The sequence below is a fragment of the Gymnoscopelus microlampas genome (assembly GCF_963454915.1).
Source record: "Gymnoscopelus microlampas genome assembly, chromosome: 17".
NCBI lineage: Eukaryota > Metazoa > Chordata > Actinopteri > Myctophiformes > Myctophidae > Gymnoscopelus > Gymnoscopelus microlampas.
Genome location: NC_139954.1, coordinates 37,148,928 through 37,160,036, shown reverse-complemented (window position 1 = coordinate 37,160,036; position 11,109 = coordinate 37,148,928). Strand labels below are relative to the sequence as shown.

Sequence of the window (11,109 nt, the reverse complement as noted above, 5' to 3'; positions counted from 1 at the left end):
CCCCACCAATAACTCAAGATCAGGGGCCTTCACCCCCCTAAACCCGGCCCTAGGCTGTACATCCCAGCATTTGACCAACTGGAGCATTTGTGTTGCATGTTCTTCCCCATCTCTCTGCCCTCAGTTTCCTATATGCAAATAAAGCAAAAATAATAGTGCCTAATAAATTAAAGTGAAATGAATGTGTCCTTTAAAGTGTAACAAATACACACCTTCTATCAGCCATCACAAGAAAATAGTGGTTTTGGTTGGTTGAATTGTTCTTGCTTTTGCAAATGTGTGCTAAGGAGGTTTCAAACCGAAATGAAAATGATTCTGTCAGGGAAACACACTTCTCGTTGTCTGATTCTGACAGTACATACAGGAACTTGTCTTGGTGCATTTTATGTGCATTTAGTGGTTAAAACTCTGTATAGGATTTTTTTTTAATATGATGAAACAAGGACCTTAAATTAATCGAGTGAGTGATAAATAAACGAAGGCATCTATAAAAATGTGTTTCTGCGGCTGCCACCCCAACTCGGCTTACGCTTACGGCCATACCAGCCTGAACACTGATCCATAGGTCCGGCTTGGTTAGTACCAGCCGGTGCTGTACGCATTTTCTGTTAGCTCCACAAGAAGGCGCCATTTCTATTTAAATTATACTGGTCTTCAAATAGCTCAAGAGGAGTCGACAACAGTGTTGCCACCCATGTCCGCTTATTATAAGCTAATTTGGGCTTGTTTTCTGTAAAGTCGCTTGTAAATATTGCTAGTTGCGAGTTGCGATTTTTTTGGGCTTGTTTCTTAAGTGTAGTTGCTTATTTGGGCTTGTTTCCTAATGTTGTTTAAACCAGTGTTTCTCAAACACTTTATTAGCAAGGGCTCATGTAGCCTAGTTGCTTCTTTTGGGCTTGCTTTCATAGATGGTTGCTTATTTCTCTCGCAAAATCACTGGTCGACAACATTGGTTTACAAATAGTATGCTGTACTTTGAGCAATGCCGGACCGAGATTCACATGATTCGACTCCTTTTCTTCTAAATATATAGCCTGCAGGATGGTTCTATTAATATTATATTGTTTCAAATAATTCGTAAATCAGCACTATAAGACCATGTTCCATAGTACTCATCATTCATTGCGGCTTGTCTATCAACACAACATATTCCAATTATTCCGGTGCAAAAGTAGTGTCAGAAGTGGGATTCGAACCCACGCCTCCATTCGGAGACCAGAATACCCATTTCTATGGAAGGTTCAACCTTGAGTCTGGCGCCTTAGACCGCTCGGCCATCCTGACAGCTGATTTCTAATGGACGCAAATAACTTATTTCAACCTGCAATGGTCACCAATCAACATTTGTGTCATTGTGTTAAATCAAAAGTAGCTTAGTTATGAGCTGAAGAGATTCAAATACTATACATAAGTAAAGTAAAGATATACAGTTATATCAGACTCAGAGTACAATTCTTGGGTTTCGGCTCATGCAGACAAAATAGCAAAAAATAATAGCGATAGTAGTAGTAGTAGGCTAATCATGGTAAAGTCAAGAGATTCAGTCTTGACGAAAAAAATGTTTTATTATAGCAACATTGTAAAATAAATGACTAAAATATTAACTAGAAGGCTACACGGAACGTCAAACATCTGAAGAAGAAAAAAGAAACATCTTATTATCCAGTTTATGTTTGTTTAATGTATGTTTTAATGTAATGGAAATCAAAAAGTTATGTCAGAAGTGGGATTTGAACCCACGCCTCCATTCGGAGACCAGAATACCCATGTCTATGGAAGGTTCAATCCTTGAGTCTGGCGCCTTAGACCACTCGGCCATCCTGACAAGTGATGTGTGCGGGGAAAGACATGGTACATAAAGATATCAAGCAGTATCACAATAACGTTATTTAACTGGTCATTTCAAACAGGTAGCTTTTCAAATTAACATATAATGTATACCAACACGTTGTTTTTCAGCGTCAGTTGCTGGCATTCATAAATTATGAGAGGCGTGACGTCGACTCGGCTTGCTGGGGCGGCTAAGCTAGTTAGCGTCGGAAAAACTACAGGAGCCGAGTGTGCCTGGACAGCGTCCAATGATCACTAATAAAGAACGAAATAAGCTGAACATACGGCTAAACGACGGGGCTCTAACACTAAATGGCACATTGGCAGCGGTCTTATCCACCTGGTTTATCAAATAACACGTTTCCAAACACTTGTATTGTATATTTGTCTGTCAAACATGTTTCGTTGAATTAAATACACAGGACACCACTGCGATAAACAGCCCTGGACTCACCAGGACTGATCCGGACGGTCCGGGTCTTGAGCGGATAGGGAAACGGTGCATCCGCATCCATCTTTGTATGATTGAACATTACCGGATATAGTAGGCGGGCTTTAGACCGGATTACACTGGTTAATTCAAAATGGAACCAGGCTTTCCACAGGTACTTACAGTAAGCCACGTGAGACAGGGGACCCGCCCCTTTTTACTACATAACCATTGCTTCTGTTGTGGTCACGTTACTAGGTCTACGTCGTCTACTACTATGTTGTAACGTTAGCTCAGCTGTATGGTTGTGGTCGACTGTTAACTGCTCACATATTGGAGGTCTTCTCGAACAGATCGGATCAGTGCTTTTTCTTCAAAATGTCACTTTACAGGAACGCAGTATGGATAGCCAAAGGTCTTCAGGAGTACACCAAGTAAGTCATCACTGCTTTGCGTAACGTTGCCTAATGCAATCAGCTTGTGTAACTAATGTTCATTAACCACTAAACCCGGCGTCCCTTTTGGACATGTAAGTAGGCTATAAGTGACATTCGGAAATATATTTTCAATTTTCGCTTCGCCTATATGGCTTACGTGGTTAAAGAACTGACATGGTATTACTTAACACAGTGGTTTTCAACCCTTTTCATATCAAGGTCCATTATTTATTTGGCATTTGAGCCACGGACCACCATTTGATGAGATTTAGACTCTCAGACCCACTTAGAATATTTTGTTATTGTTGGATACGATTTTATATATATATATATATATATATATATATATATATATATATATATATATATATATATATATATATATATATATTTCATGCTGTATCGATGTGGAGAGGCAACAGGCAAACGTTGATCAAAATACAATTCTTTAATTACTGTAAGTAATACAGATGTTTAACAATGATTGAACTCTGTCAAATGAAACTCCATTTGGTTTCATTTTAAGAGTTAGATCTAATAAGGGTCAATTTGGTTACCAACTCTCCATCATTTAGCTGGGGACCACCTGGAACCCCCTCAAGGACCACTGGTTGAGAACCACTGCCTTAACACATGATTATGTCTGTCAGTCTGACCAATAATTTAATATTACCCTTGCCTGCAACTTTTATTCATTCTATATACTGTATATGGTGGTAGCTAGTGCATAAACTAATGTTTTCCACTTTATTCCGATAGGAGTGGCTATGAAGCTGCAGCAAAGCGTTTCAATCCAGGGGACCTCGATGTGACCCTAAGTGGCAGGAGCTTCATGATAACAGGGGCCAACAGCGGTATAGGGAAAGCCACAGCCCTGGAAATAGCTAAAAGAGGTGAGTATTGATGTTTAGTTTTTTTTACAATAAGGCCCTTGGTAAATGAATGATGCTTTTTAGATCATGATATGCATAATGCAACGGTTAATAGTCAGGGGTATGTACTGAGATGAGTGCATCCTCTTGTATAAAGGGGGCGAGTGAAAAGTCTGAAAAATACAATGTGCTTGAAATGTCCACAATACTTTACAGATAATAATTTGTTGTCACCACATAAGGTTGTAAAGTTTCATTGTATGTCAAAGGTCCTATCCTCCGGTTTGGTCTGGAAACTCAGTGCTGAAAAACACAATGGCCACATCTGTCCAAGTACTAAATAGGAGTAACAATATTCAGCTTTCTCTGTGCTTTGGAAAGGAAAAGCAGAATGTAGGCATGTCTGTCCACTACAATCTGGGAACCCATCGGCCAAAAAAAAGAACGAAAAACAAATCTTCCTTCGAATTTGCCTCTGGGGCCACCGCCCAATTCCCTGTGTAGTGACCGGGTGTTAGCCCGTTCACTCTCCTTCAGCCCTCCTCTTCCGGTGATGCTCCTTTGTTTTCATTCCTAATAACAACAACTCTACACGTTGTAATGGGAGTTACAGACAGATTCAGCTGCGGAGCTCTGAATCTGTCTTGAGAGATTGGTCCACTATAATGACTTATTTATGTGTCTAAAGGGGGAACCGTCCATATGGTATGTCGCAACAAGGGGCGGGCAGAGGCAGCCAAGGATGACATCATAGAGCTGAGTAAAAGTCAGGTGAGGATTGATAGTTCACACCTTCCATTCATACAATGAGAACCACATTAGGCTCCAAAGTGCATGTTATGTGAAAGTTTGAAGACATTATGGAGCGAACATGTGCTATAATGGGTCCTTGCTCACTTCGATCCTAATATCTTGGACTTTGTAATACATGTTAGTTTAGACATGTAGCTGATGCTGTTATCCAGAGTGACTCACACTGCAGAAGTAAACCGTAGCTTAAAGGTAGGGTAGTGATATTTTTGAAAAACGTTTTTTTTGTGAAAATAGTCAAAGTTCTATATTCTGTTTTCAGTAATCACCGTCTCTCCAGCTCTTTAAATAAACAAAATTACGTCTTCAGATGGGTTGTCAATTTTAGCCAATCAGGAGAGAGTAACCATTTATCAGCTTCAGCCTTCAGTTTGATAGTGTTCCAGTTTGATAGTGTTCCAGTTTCACATTTGTCTGCTCATTTCTTTGTGTCATCACTTCCAATTTCAGTTGTTTATCCTGTATAAGTTCTCTCTCCTGATTGGATAAAATTGTTATCCAGACCTGAAAATGCATTTTCTTTTTACTAAAGAGCTGGAGAGACAGACAGACCCTGTCACCGAACAAATACTATCAGAATACAGAGCTATTTAACACTTATTTTAACACAAAACAAATACTTATGTACCCTACCTTTAAGCTTCCATTTCCTGAATCAGAGATTTACAAACAACCAAAAGGAAGATATAATAGTCATGGTGGGCAGACAATCCTTTCAGGAGGTTTTTTGTCCTAGTGAACCCTATGAAGGGCCGCCCTAAAGTATTTGTTTGATTGTTTCTACAATGACATTTTCTTATACAGCTCTAATTGTTTCCACCCAGTTTTAACAACAAAATCTCGAAGATTGTCCTTAGTCTCTACTGTAGTTGAGCGAAGCATTTAGAGACTGACTTGTGTGTCTAATAGTTCTAAACTGTTACGATGGACCGAGACAGTTTTGGTCACTGACGTCGAAATAAACATGAAAATTCTATACTGTGTGATCTCTCAACAGTTGTCAGTCTGTACAGAATAGATGGTTAATACTATATCACTCATCTTCTGTTTCCGTTTTGTTTCCAGAGTGTTCATGTACATGTTGTGGATATGTCCAGTGCTAAGCAAGTGTGGGAGTTTGCACAGAACTTCTCACAGGGTAACAGTTTACATGTATTGGTACGTATATGCTAAGTGACAACACTGAGAGATCAAAACCTGTCAAATTTAATAATATATGTTTATGGAGCGCTTTTCGAAACAGGGTTAAGGTGCTTTACAGAACAAATCAACAAGATAACACAAAGGAATTAAAACAGAAAAGTAAAAAGCAAACAATAAAATAAACACATAAAGCATCAATAGCATCAATAAAACAAAGAAAGTATAAAGACACTATAAAAAAGCCTTGGTGTTAACATATGTTTCCAGAAGTGAAGTCCCTGGAACAATAATTTTGAGATAGGGGTCCGTGGCAAAATAGATATCAAAAAATGCTTTCTAAATCCTAACAGTATGTTGCTATATCTCCAACTTTTCCATGTCAAGGACCCGAAAGGGTTAATGTGAAAATAATGGTTTGGCTTGTCATTTTCTTCAGATCAACAATGCAGGGTGTATGGTCAATCAGAGAGAACTAACTGAGGAGGGCGTGGAGAAGAACTTTGCCACAAATACTCTAGGTAAGAAAGGGAAAGCTAATGGCATGTTTCATTTCAGTAAAACAACCAGGGTTCAATTTGTAAAGCAAACAGAGAGATGGACATTTTCCTAATATACATTTTTATTTAAATTGTTAAATTATGATATTATCAAATATGTACATATAACATGTCTGACAGTCTACATTTCCCAAAGGGGAATGCATTTATTTAATCTGACCAGAAGCAGGGATGAAACCTCATGCACTTTATACAATGCTATGTAACAACAGTGCAAGTGGAGGATCCAAGAATTGTGTTTATTTTCAGGCACGTACATCCTCACTACAGCCTTGATACCTACCTTGAAACAAGCTGAAGACCCCAGAGTGGTGAGTTGTGGTCTGTCTTTGTCAGCAGCTTCTTAACTTAACCCATTAAGACCAGGAAAGTATCTGTGTCATGTTTAGATTTTATTCTATTATTAAACCATTATTTTATACTTTGGATATTCAAAAATAGCCAAAATATAAAATAATGGTTATATTATAGCTATAAAATCTAAAACGACACAGATGTGCTCCCGGATCGAGTGGGTTAAGCCCTATCTTATACTCTGTTGTATGGTGTCGATCTACAAGCTCACAACGCGCTGTGAGCTTGTAGATCGTCTTTAAGATGTTATGCAGGCGTATAATGACATGCCCAAAATAGGGAACAGCAGGTTAAAAGTGGTTAAGAGCTTGAATTTGACCACACTGATGCACACATGTTATGAACTACAGTATATGTGCACATCATTTGAAGCTTGTCCACAGATTCCTTCTGTAACTTATTATCTCTTCATAAAAGAGAAAAGCTGACATTTAAACTGGTAACCCTGTGTAAAACCCACATAGTCTGGATATGTTTTTTAAGTTGACTTTCATATGGGAAAAACTTGGGAAATGATGTGGATCTCTGGATCCACATAGAAGGCGTGGCTTTGACGTCATGTGATCAGCTTGTGACATCAGTCAGTTGGCATCAGTCGTATATGGCATATCTATGATGTATGATATCACTCCAAATTTGGACAAGATTTCAGCGTGATTACAGCCCTGTTGACTTCCATTTTGGAATAAAAGTAAAATAGTTCAAAACGTGTACAACATATGTGGAGGTACTGCTGTGGCCTACTGGCAGTGTGCATACAAACTTAGGCGCTGATTGTTCTAGTAGTTTGCAAAATTGGTTAGCCTCTTGCAGAGCCACACACTGTAAAAATAATTTGTTATTACATCTTTGCAGATCACTGTGTCATCAGGAGGCATGCTGGTGCAAAAGCTGAAAGTGGACGACATGCAGTGTGAGAAGGGGACATTTGATGGTACCATGGCCTATGCTCAGAACAAAGTACGAAAGGGAGACACTGCACACAGACCCATATCTTAGAACACTGTTTCTCAACCAGTGGTCCATGCCATAATTACAAGTGGTCCATAGAAAAATGTTGTAAAAATATATACAGTATTGTACATTTGTTAAAACGTTGAAAAACGTTTAAATAATATGATATATATAAATATATTCATATTGTTGTGGAGAGGTGGGTTGGGTTGGTCCTTGGTTCAAATGTTTACACGTCTGTTAAAGTGCCTTATGCCTTTGTTTTGACAGAGGCAGCAGGTGATCCTGACAGAGAGATGGGCATCGCAACACAAAGACATTCACTTTTCCGTCATGCACCCCGGCTGGGCAGATACACCAGGTAACAAACAGAGGACTTCTCAGTCCATACTCTACACTGCACATGTACGGCTACTAAGTCAATCGCTGTACAGTTAGTAGCGGCATAATAGAATCTGGATTGATTGTGGCACGCCTGGTACAGTTTATAGCAGTACAGTAATAACAGCCGGGCAATAAAATACAGTAGCTATTACATTGTGATGTGGCATGAGTTGTCTTTTCCAGGGTTTAATCACTTAAGCCTTATTTTATTCTTTCAACCATTTTCAAAAATAGAGAGTATGCACGTGTGTCACTTTTCCACCGGGACACGCCCCCCTCCTCTAGACTGAGTGGCAAAACATTGAGCAGCATGGAGCATTGGAGTTTGGAAGCACTCGTTGGAAATCACTCAGTGGTCCTTCGTACCACCTGTTTCTAATTTGCACATAATGCAGGAGGCAGCAGGATGTTGCGTTATTGAAAACAAGCGCTTCCAAACTCTGACACAAAAATAAATCACCTGCACAGAATTTATTGACAGAAAGTAGCTCATAACATGTCTATGGGCGATCTTTATGAAACAAAAACTTTGCAGACAGAAAGAGCATAATTTAACCTTTCCGTACTGCTGCCATGTTGGTGAGTCTAATGTCGTTTAATACAATCAGATAGGACTTTTCTGTTTGGATGTATGGGCTGTCAAGGCCAGACAGTAGTTTTTTGCCACTCAATAGGCGTTCCTGCATAACTTCCAGATGTCACGTGCATAGCCTCTATAGGAAAGATGTGTTGTAGATCTGCTATTTTAGCTATTGTTGAAAATTTTGATTTTGTCCATATCGCCTAGCCTTACGGCATGCAGCCGTCAGACAACTGACAGCTCATGCTGAAATGAATTGTGATACCAAGTCTGCCAGCCAGATGGCCTGCTTACTTGTGAGTGAACTTGTAGCCTTTTTTATGTTTCTCCATAGCTGTACAGTCATCCATGCCAGACTTCTATGAAAAGATGAAGAACAAACTGCGGACAGAGGCCATGGGGGCAGACACGGTAGTGTGGTTGGCCGTGTCAGCCAACGCTACCAGGCAGCCTAGTGGACTCTTCTTCCAGGGTGAGACACGGTTGTGTTGCATTTTCCAATAATGTTACCTGGAAGCGTGGCCAATGCTTTTTTGCCAAACAGCATTGGCCATGCCTCCAGGTCTTAAGTTAAGTCATAAGACCGGGTACTTAAACGCAAAATAGGGCCCTCTGTGTTAAAGCCACAATCTGTACAATGTTTTATTGTGTGGGGTGGGTTGGGTGTAATTGCAGCAGTAAAGGGCCGTTCATATATAACTATAACAATAACTATAATGATCATTTTAAAACTCTTAAAGTGGAGTCCACTCACCCTAACGATAACAATGGCGCGACAATGGCGAACTACATAGTTATAGTTATCGTTAGTGATTGGTGTGAACGACCGTCAACACCTGAGATTCTAATCTTGGTTCTCCCTCTTGGGAAACCAATTTGTTACCACTCATTCAAGAGGAAATCTGCTCTTGGTATAGGGGATATATTGGACTTAAGAACTTCATTATCAACTTCATCCAGTAGGTGTCGGGTAGGACATCTAGGTGGACAAGTGGCCCTCACTTGTCCACCAGTAGGGAAGAGTAGGGAGACCATCTCCCCACATCCACTACCATACAGATTGGTTAAAATAACGTTTTATTCATTAAAATAAGTTCCGGGTTGGAGTTTTAAATAAACACTAAGCATTTTACTGTGTACAGAGACTATTCATACAACATTGACTGAGCAACTATCACTTGTATTTAAGTTGAGTAATATTTGACCAGGAGTATATACATAAACTGAATGTAGTACTGGAGTTGAGTATGTTTTTCACCATTGGCCCTATATTCTTTGTTGTACAATGAATATTTCAAATAGCGAAGATAGCCAATCTACAAGCTCACAACATGTCACAGCACAAGTGATCTTGTAGATCGGCTATTTTGGACTATTTAAATTTAGCCAATAATGACATGTCCAATATAGGGTTGCCAGGTTGAACATGGTTAAACTGGCACAATAATCTTCTGAAATCTGTGTGCTACACCACTGGGTTCCTGCGTTGTCTCATACTGTTTAACTGTTCATACCATTTATTGCAGACCGCAAAGCTGTGGCCTCACACTTACCTCTGGCCTGGACCAGAGCCTCATCACAAGAAGAGGACTCGATGCTTGCTACGTTGGAACAGCTGGCCAACAAGCTCAAACCATGAACTCTGCCAAAGCACTTAATATTACTTAACACTCCTTATGACAGATAGATGTACACCGCTTTTGCAAGATACCTTTTACATTTACTACTGCATTTTTATTAATTGATTTAAAACATATTTAAAGAATTGAGGTTCTTTGCCTCACGGGCAGAAGAAACACGACGCTACCTCATAGTATACGATCAGCTGCAGACAGACACACTGGGTGATGATCTCCTGGCAGAGATCACTATATTTGGTTTGCATTCTGAGAATGCAAGTAATTTAGTGAAAAAATATCTTCGAAACGGACATTTCCAAAAGTGTACTGTCTAAGCATAGGTTATTTACTGTATGTACTAACTATTTACTGTCTTATATCTCTGCACTTCACTGTTCGAGTGATTAGGAAGCAATGTTGACATTTTGTAATTAACACATTGTTGTAACTATTCCAGTGATTAAGAAGCAATGTTGACATTTTGTAATTAACACATTGTTGTAGGCTATTTCTGTACGAATATCTATCTACAAAAAGTGTTGTGTATTAACACATTGACTGCCTAGATCGAGTTAACTCGATATTAGCTTTTCATCACTTGCCTGCCAAGATCGAGTTAACTCGATTTTAGCTAAAAAATTAATAATAAAAAAAAAGACCAAGGAGATACGAATTTTCGAAGATCTTTACTCTCATCCACTTCCTTGTTAACTTAAAACTTTAAAATTTTGTATCTCGGCTCCTGAGTACTTTTAGTTTTTTCATTGAAAAATCTCTGGCATGAATAACAATAGGCAGTGAAAATAATTCAGGCAGTCAATGTGTTAACTACACACAGTTATTGTTGTTGGCTATTTGTGTAAGTAGTCTCTGTTCCTTTAAGTGCTGGGATGGGGGTGTCGCACTTGAGTGTGGCTTGACTGTATCAGTACAATCTGGGAACCCATCGCCAAATAAAAAGGAAAAACAGCACCCTCTGCTGTTTTTTACTCTTTCGCGGAGCAGAATCGGTTCTTGAGAGATTAGGCTTATGGTAGACAACCAAGCCGTGTTGGTTGTTGTTACACTGCTAACTTTGCACAACTCGTTAGCTGCAAAGCTAGATAAATAATCAAAGAAATGGATTATTACAGCATTTG

General features: G+C 39.3%; 1 protein-coding gene across 2 annotated transcripts; it reads left to right on the top strand.

The window, feature by feature from the left end:
- Window positions 1-2,524: 2,524 nt before the first annotated feature.
- On the top strand, window positions 2,525-10,912 carry dhrs12 (dehydrogenase/reductase (SDR family) member 12). 2 transcript variants are annotated; one of them, XR_014602695.1, is made up of 11 exons: window positions 2,525-2,694; window positions 3,457-3,590; window positions 4,258-4,340; window positions 5,445-5,537; window positions 5,959-6,040; window positions 6,329-6,390; window positions 7,289-7,393; window positions 7,658-7,748; window positions 8,686-8,823; window positions 9,878-10,508; window positions 10,787-10,867. XR_014602695.1 is itself a non-coding variant. In XM_084084070.1 (10 exons), exons 1-10 carry the CDS (start codon window positions 2,639-2,641, stop codon window positions 9,988-9,990), a joined length of 957 nt encoding a protein of 318 aa, XP_083940196.1. In that variant the 5' UTR covers window positions 2,525-2,638; the 3' UTR covers window positions 9,991-10,912. The 2 variants fall into 2 exon arrangements, 1 of the variants encoding a protein (XP_083940196.1); XM_084084070.1 differs by having other exon boundaries at window positions 9,878-10,912.
- Window positions 10,913-11,109: the final 197 nt, after the last annotated feature.

Bases quoted from the DNA above. Each gene is read 5' to 3' on its own strand.
- dhrs12 (XM_084084070.1), top strand. From the start codon at position 2,639: ATGTCACTTTACAGGAACGCAGTATGGATAGCCAAAGGTCTTCAGGAG. The intron at 4,341-5,444 runs GTGAGGATTGAT...TTTTGTTTCCAG, and splicing joins TAGAGCTGAGTAAAAGTCAG to AGTGTTCATGTACATGTTGT. The intron at 6,041-6,328 runs GTAAGAAAGGGA...GTTTATTTTCAG, and splicing joins CTTTGCCACAAATACTCTAG to GCACGTACATCCTCACTACA.